At 37.5% G+C, this 17,633-nt stretch overlaps 1 protein-coding gene across 2 annotated transcripts in view; it reads left to right on the plus strand.

Annotated features, from left to right (window-relative positions):
* The window catches only part of LOC138761356 (sarcoplasmic/endoplasmic reticulum calcium ATPase 2), a 129,879-nt gene that overhangs the window by 84,477 nt on the left and 27,769 nt on the right, over positions 1–17,633 (plus strand). For both annotated transcript variants that reach the window (XR_011356273.1, XM_069933321.1), the window contains exons 6-13: positions 829–909; positions 2,076–2,161; positions 7,732–8,196; positions 9,172–9,260; positions 15,769–15,871; positions 16,632–16,763; positions 16,843–16,968; positions 17,262–17,480. Coding sequence is in view for 1 of the 2 variants with exons in the window: in XM_069933321.1 (XP_069789422.1) it covers positions 829–909; positions 2,076–2,161; positions 7,732–8,196; positions 9,172–9,260; positions 15,769–15,871; positions 16,632–16,763; positions 16,843–16,968; positions 17,262–17,480 (1,301 nt within the window). In the remaining variant the exon portion in view is untranslated. The remainder of the gene's footprint in view (positions 1–828; positions 910–2,075; positions 2,162–7,731; positions 8,197–9,171; positions 9,261–15,768; positions 15,872–16,631; positions 16,764–16,842; positions 16,969–17,261; positions 17,481–17,633) is intronic.

Below are 17,633 nucleotides of genomic sequence, written 5' to 3' on the forward strand. Positions count from 1 at the left end.
AGACTGATGAAAAATGCTCATTTTGTTCGGCTGCCATTCCTTGTCTGCCTTTATTTCTCCAGCTTTATTTTTAATAGTCCTACATCTTTTCTCACTTCTGTTTTGCTCTTTATATACTTGAAATAGCTTTTTGTATCCTCTTTGATATTATTTGCGAGCCTACTTTCATACTTAATTTTTTCCCATCCTTGAGGATTTTTTTGTTACCTTCTGCATTTTTTAAAACTTCCCAATCTTCTCTTCCCACTAGTTTTTGCTTCCTTGTTTGCCTTCTGTTTTTCTTTTATGTCGACTTTGACTTCTCTTGTCAGCCACAGTTGTGACTTTTTCCACCTGAATATTGACTTTTTGTTGTCCACGTTCAGGATATTTTTAAGCAGCTTGTAGATTAGATATAATTATGCATTTTTGCATTGTTCTTGAATCTTTTGGGAGATGCGCATGTATTGCATTTGTACACAGATGCTCGTTAGATGTTAATGCAAACAGGTCTGCATTTAGAGTGTTAACAAGTTTCCCTAACATCCAGACAAACCTGAGTAGTCAGATACACAGCCACACCATATAAAACAGGACTAGACTGAACACTTATTTTGCCTTTCTGATGCGGGTCTGAGATTTACAGACAGAAAGGGGAAAATTGAGTTTTCAAGTAATATCTTTTTAAAAATAAAATCATTCAAATATGTCACATCTATGCAATGGCTGAATTCACGTGCAGGTGTCTTGATGTCAGTACATAAAATACCTAACCACATGCTATTTATAGCTGTTTGGAGACCACAGATATTGGTCTGAAATGTAACAGCCTTTTGTTGGTCTGCACAGTTGGTGACAAGGTACCTGCGGATATCAGACTGACGGCAATCAAGTCAACAACTTTAAGAGTGGATCAATCTATTCTTACAGGTAATGTGTTGAAATGATGCTTCCTTTGCAGTTATAAGTAATTTCATTTTATGTCTCTTGTAAATAAATTGTTAGCATCTTTTTGATAACTTTTATTCACTATATTATTTTGCAAAACAGAAAGTTTAAAATATTGCAATGAGTCGGACTTAATTTATATCAGAATTGTGCATATAAAGATTCAGTTATAGCATCATTCGAAGTCTCAAATGCAATCACTCATTCCAAATAAATGTTCGGTGCAAATTGCATCACTATTGTGTTTGTAACTTAAAAGATCCTGCCAAAACTTGTATTTATGCTTATTTCAAATTAATTGGTCTCAACCAACCACTTTTTGAGTTTCTCTTTCGAATATTCAACAAAAACATTTTACTCTGAGATTAAGGGGCAACAGAATTTTTATGCTTTTAATCACATCTTTTACTTGGACTGTAAAACAAGATTGCTATAGTGAATGATATCAGTGTTGGATTCACTGTTGCTTTATTTTTGCATACGAGGTTTCCGTTTTCTGATTGCCCAAAATATATTGTGAATAGAGGTAGCGAATCTACCTGCAGCATTTCTCCCTATTTTGGGATTAAAATTTAAATGAACAGTTGATGTTCCATAGTTAATTTAAATCGACATGTCCACACCCTAGAACTTGACCAAATACTAAGTTGAAATGTGTATATACACTGGTGCAGAAATGCATGTGAAAGACCAAGTTTGCATGCCTTATCATGAGAGTTTGAATGTTTATTATTTATGCATTTTTTTTTTGTAATATGTGCTGCTTCATTCAAATCATTGCAATATAAATTTTTGAGAAATGCACTTCACCAAGAATAAACTTTCATTATTTCTGAAGCAAGTAAAAATGTATTTAAATTTTCTGCTGATTTTGTAAAATAACTTTTTTGGGGGTGGGGGAGGAATTAACAAAGGTTAGACTGGATTTAGAATTGTTCAATAATTATTTGTACTTTTCACAGAAGACTTGATCCCTTTGTGAACAGGAAATGATTTGGTCAATCAAAGATTATGAATGAGCAGAGATGTATTACTGAAGTCTGTGTGAACTAGTTACATTGATTGTGTTTCAGTGCAAGTTGCCTCTGGTAGAGGAGACTGTGCATCAGGGGACAGTTAAATAATACTTCTCTGTTACTCATCTCCAGGTGAATCTGTATCAATCATCAAACACACCGATCCTGTTCCAGACCCTCGTGCAGTGAATCAGGATAAAAAGAACATGCTCTTTTCGGTAAGCAAATTGACTCTGGATTTTACCTTGTGATACTAGTTAAAAGTGAGGGTATAGGGCTGCACTTCCTACCTGAAGCAACCTAATATTATGTCTCCTCACCATTAAATTGTATTTTACACATTTTAAAATAACATTGAAATGTTATACAATTGCAAGATTCCCCATGGGTTCTTGATGTATTTTTGCAGTTGGTGTTTTGTTTGTATAATTGAAATTTGATTTTAAAATTTTCCTGTTGTAGTGGATAGAAGTTGTTGCATTTGATGTTGCTGTCTGCAGTCTGAAGAGCAAAGCACTTCATTTTTTGGCATTGGCCTAATTGGTCTGGCTCAGGATTTGCTACTGTAAGGTTGACCTGATGCCATAATATTTTGGACAGCTTTCAAATAATATGCTTGTTAACTTTTTTTTTAAATGTGCACATTTGATGCTGCATTTTTTTCAAGGGAGGAAAAAGAAAGTGATGATGTAACTTTTATTGGAAATCTTTGGTTTCCAACTAAAACAAAAAAGTTACTTCCTTGTGTTTTGTGTTAGAAGGCTGTTTGCCATTCCCTGACACATTGGTCTCACACATAAGTAGCATATCCAAAATAGGTAAGCCGTTCAGCAGCAGAGAAATTTTTCTTGAAATGTCTTCCCAATTGGCTCTTAACTCACCTGGAACATTACTTTTTTAATCTTGCTGCAAGATTGACATTTGACTATATGTTGATTTAGAATGGGAATGAAGTCAATTTTAAATGTGTTTTGTAATGCATTTTGAATGGTTTTTATCCAACTTAGAGATATTTCGACAGCAACGTTAAGACAATATTGGTGACATGCCAAAATATAGTTAATGCCAGCAAACTGTAACATGTAAGCAATTTTTTTTGTGGAACATCAATTTTTGAATCCTCATGGAAAAATAAGGAGAAATTTATTTTATTTTTCAAAGCTTTCCCAACTTGAATGCAACCCAAATCAGTTGCATGAAAAATTTGTCATATTTATAAAAATTAGTTCTAATCTTCTAACAATCACTTGATATATTTATTTTCATTCTGTAGGTGTGATTATATTAATATTGTTAATAGTTCTAGATTTCAATCATCAGGAACTTCAATTATAGCTATCCAAATATTTTTTAAGGTACCAACAGGTAACTGCTGTTTACAATCAGCATTGTAAACAAGTCTTTCAGGTGATAGAGTAGTGTTTTAATTTTATGTGGTAGAAATGAAAACCATCAAAATGGTTGATAGCAGTTAATTCTTCATATTGTAGGGAGACTAATGTCCATCAATATACTGAACATTAATTACAGAACATAAATCCTGTTGTGTTTTAATTGTGTTGGGGAAAGGGTTTCTGGCCCTTTTCTTTCATTTTTGGAAGATAATAATATATTTGTTCCTTACTTTAGGTCAGATAGGTTCTGCTAAGTTGAAATCTCAGTGTTGGATTCACTGTTGCTTTATTTTTGCATACGAGGTTTCCGTTTTCTGATTGCCCAAAATATATTGTGAATAGAGATAACGAATCTACCTGTACCATTTCTCCCTATTTTGGGATTAAAATTTAAAAGAACAGTTGATGTTCCATAGTTAATTTAAACCGACATGTCCAGACCCTAGAACTTGACCAAATACTAAGTTGAAATGCATATGAAAGACACAGATTTGAATATTCTTTTAATTTTTGGTTTTGGCAAATTGGACCCAAAGTTAGCTCAGTCGGAAGAAGCATAGAAAATGTTGAATTTCTCTTGAAGATTGTTACCAGTCAGCTCTGTACTTGATCCCTTGTTTTTTTTTTGTAGTGCAATGGTGAAGTTTGAAAATCACACAAATATTGCTTATATAACAGAAGGAAAGCTATACACTGAAGAAATGTAACTGGTCAGAGTATTTGGACAGATAGATGGCAAATGAAATTTAATCCAGAGAAGTGAGTTAATACATCAGGAAGGCACATCAAGGCAAGGCAATTGGAGAGTGGTGTGGCAGAACACAGATACCTTGGAGGGTACTTCATTAGATCTTTGAAGGTTGGGGAACAGGTTAATATGTTGGTTAAAATGCATATGGAATGTGATCCTTCTATATTCCATATTCTTGTATTGCCAAGGTGTGGAATACAAGAGTTGTGCTGGAATTGTATACAACACGTCAGATCACCAATTGTATAGTTCTGGTTAACAAATTACAGGAGTAAAATTCTTAATTCACGTAAATGACTAGTTCAAGTGTTATTGCCTAAGTCAGACGGCAACTCTCAGACACCTCCTACTTATTTCACCACAGCACAACAAGCCACCAACTCCCAACACTATCTCCAACCTCATCATCTCTGGTCACCTCCCTCCCACACCCTCCAATCTCATTGCTTCCCATCCCTACACTGCCTGTTTTGTTTTTTTTACCTTACTATGGACATCCAATTCCCTTAGACCTCCATCCCCCATACAGAAGTTCCAAAGCACTTAATTTCTTTCTTGACGAGACCGCCACCACCACCTTCCTCTGCCTGGCAGAACTTGTTCTCACGCTTAATAATTTCTCCTTTGACTCATCTCACTTTCTTCAAATCAAAAGAATAGCCATGGGTACTCACATGGATCCCAGCTATGCCTGCCTGTTTGTGGGCTTTGGGAGCAATCCATGCTGCAAGCCTACACAGGCAAAGGCCCCTTAGCTCTTCCTCTGCTACATTGATGACTACATCAAAGCTGCCTTGTGCACGCATGATGAGCTTGTCAATTTCATTTAATTCGCTGCCAACTTCCACTCTAATCTCAAATTCACCTGATCCATCTCTAACAACACTCCTCTTTCTTGATCTCGCTGTCTCCATCCTCCATCTTGGGAGACAACCTTTCCATAGACATATTGTACAAACCCACTAATTCCAACTACTTTGCTGACAGTTCCTCACACCCAGGGCCCTGAAAGAATTCTATTTGCTTCTCACAATTTCTCCATCCCTATGTATCTGTTCCCAAAATGGTCTTCCAGTCCAGAACATCTGAAATGTCTGCCTTCTTCCACCAACGTGGCTTTCCCTCCACCACCATCAACTCAGCCTTTACACTCATCTCCTCATTTCCCACTCGTCTGCCCTAGCTCCCTCTGCCCCCAGATGTAATAAACACAGGATTCTCCTTGGCCTTATCTACCACCCCACCAGCCTCTGCATCCAACACATTATCTTCCGTCTTTTCCCCACAAGACACATTTCTGCCTTCTGTAGGGATCGCTTTCTCCGTGAGTCTTTCCTCCACTCATCCCTCCCCACCAATCGCTCCTGCACCTCCTCCCTCACCACATTTCAGGCTCCAAACAGTCCTTTCAAGGGAAGCAACACTTAACTTGAGTATCTCCGGGAGTGATCTACTGCATCGGGTGCTCTCTTTGTGGCCTTCTCTACAACAGAGAGACTGGGTGCAGTCTGGGAGATTGCTTCACTGAGCATCTTTGCTGTGTCTGCATCAGAAATGTATCTCCCAGAGGCCAACCATTTCAATTCTGCATCACGCTCGCATGTCTGTCCATGGCCTCATGTACTATCCCACCAAGACTATTTGTAAATCGAGGGAACAACACTTGATTTTCTGTCCGGGCACTCTCCAACCGGATGGAAATAACATCAACCTCCAGTTTCTGCTTACCTATTCTCCCTCCTGTCATTTTCCCCCTTGTCTTCATTCCCTTAGCTCTCTACTCAGAGAGCCATCTCTCCTCCCGTTGCTTGCTGCTGTGCCCTCCCTCCTTTATCCACCTGTTACCTCCTGCCTTTGGGATCATGTTCTTCCCTACCCCTCCCTCCCACCATTTTGTTTCCCACCTTTTGACATGTTTCCATACCTTTATGAAGTGCTCAAACCTGAAACACTGGTAATGTATCTTTTATATTTGCTACATAAATTACACTGTTTGACCTGCTGAGTTTCTCCAGGATTGACTTTTTACTTCAACAATGTGTCTGCAGACTTTCGTGTTTTACTTATATCCTGTTGGAATGTGAGAAAATCAGTAAGTCTTCTATATTGTACTTTTTTTCATGATTCTGTGGTGCAATGGAAGAGTAGAAACAGGCCCTTTGGCCCACCAAATGTATGCCAGGCATCAAGCACCCATTTACACCCATTTGTGATTTGTCTTCACAATCCCATAAATTAATTCTCCCCCCCCCCCACCCGCATTTCCCAATCATTGCTACACCCAGGGTGCAATTTATAATGCCAATTAACCAACTAATTTATACAGGTTTTGAATGGGAAAAAATCCATCCTGTTTATATAAAAAAAGTTTTTGACTGACTCATTGAGTCTCCCAGTTCTTTCAGGACATAAATCTGTGCACAGTTGAATCTTCTTGATTCTGCTTTTTGTTTAGTTTCATCAGTTTGGAAAGTTTGTGCTTGGCTTCCTCATAAAAATATTAAGATTTGACCATCAAACATGCAGATCAAAGCCACTAGTGTTGATAAATTTAAATTGAATCAGCCTGGAGATGAACCATATCAGAAAAGATGAAGCCTATCTGTGGATATCTTGTCAGGGTTTTGTCGGTCAAGCTTGCAGGATGCTTGTGGTTTACACTGTGTTGTTATTAAAGCCATAGAATGAATTAATGACCTCAAAACAACAGATTTAAATACTGCACGGGGACAGTTTTATAGGTTACCTTTGAATGTTTGGCCTGCTGCTGCCACATTTTGTAGTCTTGGACTTGGTCTTTGAGGAATAAGCACCAGATATACCTTTGTATTATTTTTAAACTACTTTTTTAAATAAATTGTTATCAAATTTTGTGGTAAAACTTTGTGAGAGGGAGGGATGGGTGAAAATTGTGTTATATTTCATTCTGTAAAGTGTTTCCCTGCAGTTATTTTTGATTCATTCTCACTATGTCTGAATAAAACTCTAAGAAGTATTCTCTCTGAAAATTAGTAGGAATGTTTACCCAGAAATTCACCCCTTCAATTTCTGCTAAACCCACTGTTTGTTTTGGTATATTTAGTCTGACTCCTAAATTTAACACATTTAAGTTAATGGAATATGCACTGCACTCAAAATTCTTCGCCACTGACAAAGGTGAGTTTCTAGCCAACGACTCAATTTATGTGCAGATTTAGTCCATTTTGGCAAAAGTGCCTGTGGTTAGTAGTCAAATTTGTTTGATTTTCATTCATTAATGTATTGGTACTTTAGCTAGAGTGAAGGAATGTCATCTGGATCTAATAGGCCCTCTATTCCTTGCAGCTTCTTCATTAGCTCCCTGACCTGAGGAAAAAGATTAGCTGCTTTTGTGCTCAAGGATAAATTATTTCATTACTTCTCTTGACAAATGCACCAGATAAACTGAATTCACAATTTGTTGGGATGTAAGCTGGCTCAGTCATTCATCTTGGTTCAATGGCAAGTGATATCTGTTGGACAAGTGGTAAAAGATGAATCGAAAGTCTATGAATGTTGATCAGCAAATCAGAGAGCAGAATTGTTCTGTTGAAGAGCTGTTACTAAAACTGATTCTTCCTTTTATAAACTTCAAGGCCTTTTTTTTCCCCCTTCTCAACTTCAGGGTACTAACATTGCAGCTGGTCGGGCAATTGGAGTTGCTGTTGCTACTGGTACAAGTACAGAAATTGGTAAAATCCGCGATGAAATGGCTGCAACTGAACAGGAGAGGACTCCACTTCAACAGAAGCTTGATGAGTTTGGTGAACAACTCTCCAAGGTTATTTCGCTGATCTGTATTGCTGTTTGGATCATAAACATTGGCCACTTTAATGACCCTGTACACGGTGGCTCCTGGATTCGTGGTGCCATCTATTATTTTAAAATTGCAGTTGCTTTGGCAGTGGCTGCAATACCTGAGGGTTTGCCAGCTGTCATAACTACCTGCCTGGCCCTTGGAACAAGGCGTATGGCAAAGAAGAATGCAATAGTGCGAAGTCTGCCATCTGTGGAAACATTGGGATGTACTTCTGTTATCTGTTCTGACAAAACAGGCACTCTTACTACAAACCAGATGTCTGTCTGCCGGGTAAGCACTTTTACATTCAATTTTAAGGTTTTCAAATTAGAGTAGAAAAATGTGTTACTTGCTGCTCTCCTAATGTGAAGGGGTGGCAAGAGAAGTTCCTCAACTGTTCAGCTTTAGTGTGCAGGATTTTTTTTTTCTCTCTGCTTGTTATTTCTGCCTAATCTGTATCCCTGTCTTCCTATGGTTATTGACTTCTAGTCTCTGCATAAATGCTTTGTATTTACAATTGTGTAATCATTTGGATTGTGTGACATCCTCTGGATAATTTCGATGACACTATGCACATGTGAAATCATGATGAAATGCATTTCAGATCTTTATCAAAATCTGTGTGATTAATATTTTGTATTGTAATTAGCAGTCTTGTCTATTCATGAAATTGCCAATTTGTTTGAGCAATTAAGAGCTTGAACTTTTTTTTTAATGAATGCAATTGCATTCTTTCATTAGAAGTAGTTTAGGCTTTTGCCAAATATCAATTTGAAAAGTTGAAATAAGTTCCATATATTTGTCCTTGGTGTGTCTTCTACAGCTTGCAGGTTGTGTTCTGTCAGACATTTGGGATTGGCCTGATTATTTGCCTCATGGACTAAAAATGAACTCCTCTGGGAGTATGATTTTTTTTTTAGTACTATACAAAAAAATCTTTTGGCCTACTCAGTAAGATTGCTCATCCATTATTGTTGTCATGAGGCACTTTAATTTTTTTTATCATGTGTATATTTTGACTTGGAATGTAATTCATTTATCGCATGTTAAAAAAAAATTCAGATAAAAGACTACGTAGCAGACATTAAGATCTGATGTCATTCTTGCACGGCAATGCCATGTGGTGTAAAGCTGGTTCATCTATTCAATAATTTTCTTGTCTGAAACTTGACTTTGCATCTTGCTAGCCACTTCATTTTGCAGTGACCAACAACTGATGTGCTATTCTTCACCTAGAGTGTCTGCTACTTTGTGTCATTCTCCTAGATGTTCATTATCGACAAAGTTGAAGGTGACCAGTGTTCTCTGAAAGAATTTACAATCAGTGGTTCTACCTATAGTCCTGAGGGACAAGTGTAAGTATGCATTCTCAAATCTTTTTAAACAAACATATAACTAGCTGACCCATAGTTTTTGCCTTGGTCTTTATTCTGTTTTGAAGTGATTGCATGCCTACACATAATTTGTACTGTACAAAACAATATCATTTCACAGAACTGAGAAAGAGTGAAAGCAATTTAGTTAAGTTACAGAGAGACTGGGAAATGGTGGACAGAAATATCTTTGACAGGGTGAAGCCAGGTTGCTACAGCAATAAGCTGTTAATGTAGCTACCTGGTGAGTGGGTTAATGAGGATATATGGATAACTGCCTCATTTCAGTTAATAAATAAAGGTAGGAAAACCAGCAGATTACAGAACAATACACAAAAGCACTGGACAAACTCAGCAGATCATGGAGCATCCTTGGAAAGCAATGGCAGTCAACATTTTGGGCCTGAGCCCTTTAGGTATGTCAAAATCAGGAAAACTCCTGAATAAGAAGGTTGTACAATAAGAATTGAAGGTGAGCGTCAACATGGATCCTTTTGGGATGTGGTTCACCAATTTTTCCAGTTAATTACCATCTTCTGCTCAGCCTGTTTCTTGGCCAGGCCAATAATTGTCCTAATTCCCCAAACTCTATCTTTACCTGATTGTTTAGACTGAGGAGCTTTACCAACTATTTTCTAAACTTCCATTATGTTCCTCTGTTCTCTTTAATTATATTTTCTTAAAAATTCAGTTTGGTTTGTCAGGAGTGACCTGATCGTCTCAATTTAGTTCCAGCATTCTGATCTGCTGAAATGATTAACATATTTACTCATTCTCTGTTTACGATGAGCTTCAGCCATTTCCTAACTGGCATTGGGCTAACTCATCTGAAGTTTGCTTGCTTCCTGCTTTTTATCTTTCTGAATTGTTTTGTATGTATGTTTCACAATTCAGATAAAACTTGTTGCTAACTTAATTATAGAATTCTAGTCGTCTTGTCTTCTACATTTAAATCCTGGATCATAAACCATCTGGTATTAGATATTTGATACACTTTACTGCCTCTGTTATATTTATTTTGTTTGAACTAACATTGGCAAGCACCTATCTATTTTCATAAATATTTATTGCAACTTTTCCTCTACTGGAAATTCTTTCAGGGAAATGAGTTTTCAACGTTTCTACACTTTTTCACACATACTTCGCATGATACATAATTTTTCTTGCAGCTCTTGGTCCGTTGAGATGCTTTTTTTATATCCCTCTTGTTTTCTCAAAGGATCTGTGCTAGATTTGATCTTTATTTGCTTATTTCAATACCTGATCCGTTTTGTCATCCACACTGTGGAATCTTTTGATACAGCTCTTCCCCTAGATTTGTATTCCTTTGTGAACACGGGTAATGAAATGAATGTCAGCAGTCATTTGATGTGCTACAAGGTCCCACAATCAATGCTGAGATAATAACTAGATTTTTATTGGATGTCCAGAAAGCAATTTAAAGGACAATGGGGGAAATTCTCCTGTAATGCATGATCTTTTACAACTTTCTGGAGGGCAGGAAAACACACGAGTTCAATGTCAGAAATGAGTGACAGGATCTGGAAAGTGCACCAGACTTTAATCAAATATTAAAGTATCAACCAAGTTTTGTTACCTGTGAATCTTATCAGGGGACTAATCATCTCAACTTTTCAAAATGACACAGAATCTGGAAATTGAGAGTAATTATTCATTTGTAACAAAGTGCATCCCCAACAGCCTAACCAGCTGACTGGCATTTTGGTCCATACATCTGGCAAACAATCTTCCTTTCTAGAAAAATGCACAATGACTATTTTTGTTTTGCTCTGCTCTTTTCCCCAGATATTTGAATCCAGCACTAAAAAATGTTAGTTATGTGCCTTGAAATTTTGCAAATAAAATTTGATTTAAATTTTTGCACTGGAAATTAAAAACCAATATCAATGCAAATCTTGTCTGTGGTAAACTTTATTCATTGAGTGAAATGTTTATATAGGATTTTTCAGTGCTAAGTAGATTGAAGAGCCTTGTATTTAAAACTGAGGTGGGATATTAATTCCCTATTATTGCATCAATATAAAGTTGACTTCTTAAAATCTAATTGTTAGAAATAAATTTTGACTTCAGGGATTAGCACAACGCCTTTACAGCACTAGTGATTGGGACTGGGTTTGAATCTTGCACTATCTGTAATGAGTTTGTACATCCTCCCTGTGTCTGCATGGGTTTTCTCCAGGGGATCCTGTTTACTCCCACCGTTCAAAATATACTGGGGATGTAGGTTAATTGGGTGTAAATTGGACAGCACGGACTTGTGGGCTAAAATGTCCTGTTACAGTGCTGTATGTCTAAATTTAAAATTTGTAATAAGGATGTCAGTGCGGTTTCTCCAAAATTATCACAAACAAAATTGAGTTTCTTATCAAAACTCTTGCCTTCCCCATTGTGTGGGGCAATAAGCTAGTCCTGCCATGGCCGCTCTGCTTGATATACATCTAATTGTAGCACATCTTGCATTAATTAAATAGACTGGGCGTGAAAGCTAACTCCAGCAGCGCTTCAATGTAAATACAGTAGAAATCTGGACCACCCAAGAATCCAGACTTTTCAAAAACTCAAACTTTTAAAATTTAGTGGGCTTTTGTGTGCGTGCATGCATGGATAAGTGCCGCAGATGCACCATGTTGACTTTATTGTTCTTTAAAACTGCATGTTTTAATAAACGAAGCATATTGTATCTGCTAATGAATAAACTATCAAAATTTATCTGTTCAGCTCTTCTTTATTCCTCCTTAAATTTGAATTTATAAGTACTTGGATTTAGATTTATTGTCATACAACCCTGAGATTCCTTTTTCCTGTGGGCGGGGCAGAATTACCACTAATTGGTAGTACAAAAATAAACTGTACACAGCATAAACTTGTAAAGAATAAAAGAAATGTAAACATAATAAATGTAAACAAACTGACTATGCAATACCAAGAGAACAAAAGAAAATCAATAAAGTGCACAAGTAAGAGTCCTGAAATGAGTCTCTAATCGAGTTTGTTGTTGAGGAGACTGATGATGGAGGGGTGGCAGTTCCTGAACCTGGTGGTGTGAGTCTTATGGCACCTATATTTCTTTCCTGATGGCAGCAGCGAGAACAGGGCATGTGTTGGGTGGTGTGGGTCTTTAATGATTGCTGTTGCCGGAGTCACGTGATGGAGTAGTGGCCGGACGGTGAACTCCAGCCCTCTCCAGAAAAGTCGGGAAAAACAAGAGAAAACACAAAGGCACAGAAATAAAAGTTACAGAAAAGTGAGTATAAAGGTGGAAAGAAGATGGCGACAAAAAAAGAAAAATCGAAAGCAACGGCAAGAAGAGAGGAAGAGAAGACAAAGGAGGAAAAAGGTGAAGGCCTTACCTGTCCGAAGAGGCCCGCTGCGGAGAGAGAAACCCGCTCCCTCAGGTCGGTAAATAATGGACTACAAAAATGGCTCGCTGAGCCGAGTAAAAGTGCGCAACCGCGCATGTGCGATACTTCGCGCATGCGCGATGCTAATGAAAAAAAACACACCGACGGGAGGGGGGACCAGCTGGGGAGTCGATCTCCACAGCCGGCAACGACAGCTGCAGAACACCTGCAGCAAGAAGAGACCACAGAAGACAATAGAAACAAGAAAGAAGAGGAGGAAAGGGCAACAAAGAAACAACAGATGGTCAACCCAGAGGAAGAAGAAGAGGAAGAGTATGGTGAAATAGAAGAAGAAAAGATAGGCAAGGTAAAGGATATACTTGCTCTTATTAAAGGATACATGGAGTCATTTAAAGAATGGCAAACACAGGAATTTAAGGATTTAAGAAAAAGAATAAACAACACAGAAGAGAAAATAAATAAAATGGAGATGACCTTAACAGAAATGGGAAAAAAAATGGACAAGATGGAAGAGCGGGCAGTAGCAGCAGAAATGGAGGTAGAAGACTTAAAAAAGAAATTGGAGAAATCTAATAAAAAAACTAAAGAGACACAAGAACTACTAGCTCAAAAAATAGATACAATGGAAAACCATAACAGAAGAAATAACATAAAGATAGTGGGCCTTAAGGAAGATGAAGAAGGCAAGAATATGAGGGAGTTTATAAAAGAGTGGATCCCTAAGACCCTAGGATGTCCAGAACTACAGCATGAAATGGAAATAGAAAGGGCACATAGAGTATTGGCCTCTAAACCACAACCACAACAAAAACCAAGATCTATTGTAGTAAAATTCCTAAGATATACTACAAGAGAAAAGGTACTGGAGAAGACAATGGAAAAAGTAAGAGAGGGCAACAAACCACTGGAGTATAAAGGGCAAAAAATCTTCATTTACCCAGATATAAGTTTTGAACTCCTAAAGAAGAGAAAAGAGTTCAATACAGCAAAGGCGATTTTATGGAAGAAAGGGTATAAATTTATACTAAAGCATCCAGCGGTATTGAAAATATTTATTCCAGGACAACAAAACAGACTATTCTCGGATCCAGAAGAAGCACGAAAATTTGCAGAACAATTACAAAAATAGACTGAGGGAGGAAGACGGGTAATGAGAGTTAAAATGATCACGATTGATATGTATGTGGGTAAAGACAAAAATAGACTGAGGGATGAAGATGGGTAATGAGAGTAAAAATGATCACGATTGATATGTATGCGGGTAAAGAGGTATAAGAGTGAATAGAGACAATGAGCATACATGAATGTATCTGTACTTAGAGGAAAATATAGATAGTATAGACAAGAATTAATAAGGGAAGGTAATGGAATAGAGAGAATAAGGAGGGAATTAAAAGTGACCTTTGTGACATATGAAAAGTGAAATCTTTTCTGGGGGAGGCGGGGTGGGGGGAAATAGCGGTCACTGCAAAATCAGTTGACGCTTGCGAGTGGATTCGCAAATCCAAATGGAGAGGGGAGATGTGGTTGTCCGACAAGGGATAAAGGACAACTCAGGAGGGGAAGGGGAGATTGGGGATAAAGAAGATAGAAATAGGAGAATAAGGAAAATGTTGGATGTTGTAGGAATGTTGTCTCGTAAAGAGTTGAAAATAAGAAAACAGAAATGGAAAAGGAGGAAAGGTAATGATGGAAAAACGGAAAGAGAAGATAAACAAAATATAAAAGGGCTACGCTGAACTATATGTCTTTAAATATTAATGGAATACATAACCAAATTAAAAGGAAGAAACTACCAAATTTAAATGAATAAATGTATTCCATTAAAAAAAATAACATATTGGTTAAGAAATAAGATTGAAATATTCGAACAAGTATAGGAGCCTTACATTAAATACAATAGCGAAAACCTACCGGGGACAAACAGTACCTAAGTTGATGGAAGGAGAAGGAGAGAAAAGAATGGACTCAGTAGAATTTCTGGTGTAATTTTGTTGAATGACAACATTGTCTGACTGGCTTAATGCAACCTAGATTGTATACCTAAAATGGATGAGAGGGGGGGGTGGGGGGGTGGTTTGGGAGGAAAGGGGGGGGGGAGAAAAAGTCACTGTATATGTGTGAAAAAGAAATAGTGTATATCATGGCTAATGTGATTTATGGTGTGAAAAAAAAAAAAATTAAAAAAAAAATGATTGCTGTTGCCCTCCGATGCCACTCTTCCCTGTGGATATACTCAATAGTATGAAAGATTTTGCCTGTGATGTCTTGGGCTGTGCCAACTACCTTTTGGAAGGCTCTAAGGTGTTCCCTTACTAGACTGTGATGCAGCTGGTCAGCACATTTTCCATCACACCTCTAGAAATTTGCTCGGGTTTCTGGTGTCATACCAAATCTCCGCGAACCCCAAAGGAAGTAGAGGGGCTAACATGCTTTCTTCATGATGCCATTGATGTGTTAGCTCCACGAAAGATCCTCTGAGATAGTGATTCCCAAGAACTTAAATTTACTCACCCTCTCCACCTCTTATTCCCTCAATGATCACTGGATCATCTCCTTAGTTTTGGTGACCTTGCGTGCAGGGTTGTTGTTGGTGTCCCATTCACCCATGTTTTCAATCTCCAACAATGCTGAAGTAATTCAAATTCTGTCCCCCTCCAAATTCATCCTCCAATCTGGGGATGTTTGGAAGGTCTGCTATCTTGTGCCTATCTGGCATGGTTAATCCATTCCCATTGATGCAAGTCACCAGCTACTTGTTATCCGAGTCATGATATTAGAATTCTGATTCCGGTTTGCAAATTCCTCTCCTGGTCCTCCTATTCCTTTTTCTTGCACTCTTTTGGTCCATTTGCACCCTCCTTCATTCAACCCTTTCTAGGGCCAATTCTTCTCCACCTCAGTGCACCATGCTCTCTTTCTAAACATACCTCTTTTTCTGTTGTGTGGCTGAGGCTTGAGAAGCTTTGGATATTTTACTTATTCTAAGAGGTAACTTGTTTTCCAAAATGACTGTGATATCCAGTCTGTCTCTATTGTTGTACGCAAAATTATCTGATCCTTAATTGAATAAAATATGTTGCTTCAGTTTAATTTCTGTCTTGCAGGGAATTGGATAATAAAGTGATCAAGTGTTCGGAATATGATGGCCTTATTGAGTTAGCAACTATCTGTGCCCTTTGCAACGATTCTTCTTTGGATTTTAATGAGGTATGAATTGAATGCTTAATTGCCCAATACTCTGCATTGTGTTTTGCATGTTGGGGCATTGGGCCAACAGCTTGTCAAGTTCAGCTGGAAGGTTGGAACTGGATGGGGAAGAAGATGGAACAGGAAGAGAGTAAACCTGTAATGTACAAATGAAGGATGTTTTAGAGGAGGCAAAATAATCTGGTGGGTTTATGACTAATTTAATTGAAGCTCAAATTTTGGTTACTGCTCCTGGGCAGTCTATGAATAGAGATCAAAAATAACTTATTTTTCATGTGGGAAGAAATTGTACTGTGCAAGTTGGCCTTTAGGGTACAAAGCTTGAGCTCGACTGAGTTTGAAGTTCCCAAGTAGTGTGTACCTGCTTGTACTATTAAGAAAACAATGATAGAACCTCATCATCTTAGGCAAATTTTAAAACTTATCAAGGGGCGGAAAAAACAAAGAATTATTTTTGTTCTTTGCAAAACTGGTGACACCTGCAAGAGCAACTTGTTCTTTGTCATCACAAAGTTGTGATCTGATGTATTTCTCTGGCATTAATAAATCTCTATATAATCAATTCTCTGCCAAATGTGTTGTAATTGTTTTATTGTATTATAGTTCTAGTTTTGAATGCACCTTTGATTTAAGTTGTTTTGGTAGTTGTCATGTGCTGTCACATCAGGAATTGCTCAAAGATGTTTCTGCTGTCACTATGTGAACAAAATTAATTATTTTTCAAAAATGATTTGTCTAATCATTTTAATTGCATTTTTAGACTAAAGGAATATATGAGAAAGTTGGGGAAGCCACAGAGACTGCCCTCTGTTGCCTGGTTGAAAAAATGAATGTGTTTGACACAGAGTTAAAGAATCTATCCAAGATTGAACGGGCCAATGCTTGTTGCACTGTAAGTTTTAATTTTGAAATCTTTTATCTTACTTACCATTTTCTAAGGTAAACTATAGCCAAATATTTTTAATATCTAGGTCATCAGACAACTACTGAAGAAAGAATTCACTTTAGAGTTTTCTAGAGACCGGAAATCTATGTCAGTGTACTGCTCACCCAACAAGCCCACTCGATCATCTGTTGGCAACAAGATGTTTGTGAAGGTAAATACCAAAATATATTCTGTTATGGTTCCCCCTAATTTGGTTCCACTGGGGAGAAACTCTAATGGCATTGATCCTTAGTAGTGACATAAACTGAAGAAATAAATTCCAGTTATATTGTTCCATAACCACTGCGTACAAACTAATGAGGGAGTCACTGCCCAAAAATTAGTCACATCAAACCCAGATTTAGAGTATGAAAATGTTTCAGTTCAGAGTGCATACTGTGAGAAAATCATTCAGAATAGTGGGTTTAATGCAGCCAATAGTAACTGTTTCTTTTGCTTCTATAGGGTGCTCCTGAGAGTGTGATTGATAGATGTACTTATGTTCGTGTTGGAACTTCTAAAGTTCCCCTCACAAAGTCCATCAAGGAGAAGATTTTGAGTACTGTTAAAGACTGGGGTACTGGCAGAGACACATTGCGTTGCTTGGCCTTAGCCACACGTGATAATCCTATCAAGAAGGAAGAGATGGATTTGGAAGAATCATCAAATTTCCTGAAATATGAGGTCAGTAATAAAAAAAAACCTTATAATAACCAGTGTTTAAAAACAAAATGCTGTCCATTAATTATAGGTGTTTGGCAGTCAAGTGTGACCTTGAATCAAGGTAATTTATGACACTATTTCCAAGTATTCAATAGAAAGAATTTGAGCACAAAT

This window comes from Narcine bancroftii, chromosome 4 (genome assembly GCF_036971445.1).
Source record: "Narcine bancroftii isolate sNarBan1 chromosome 4, sNarBan1.hap1, whole genome shotgun sequence".
Lineage (NCBI taxonomy): Eukaryota > Metazoa > Chordata > Chondrichthyes > Torpediniformes > Narcinidae > Narcine > Narcine bancroftii.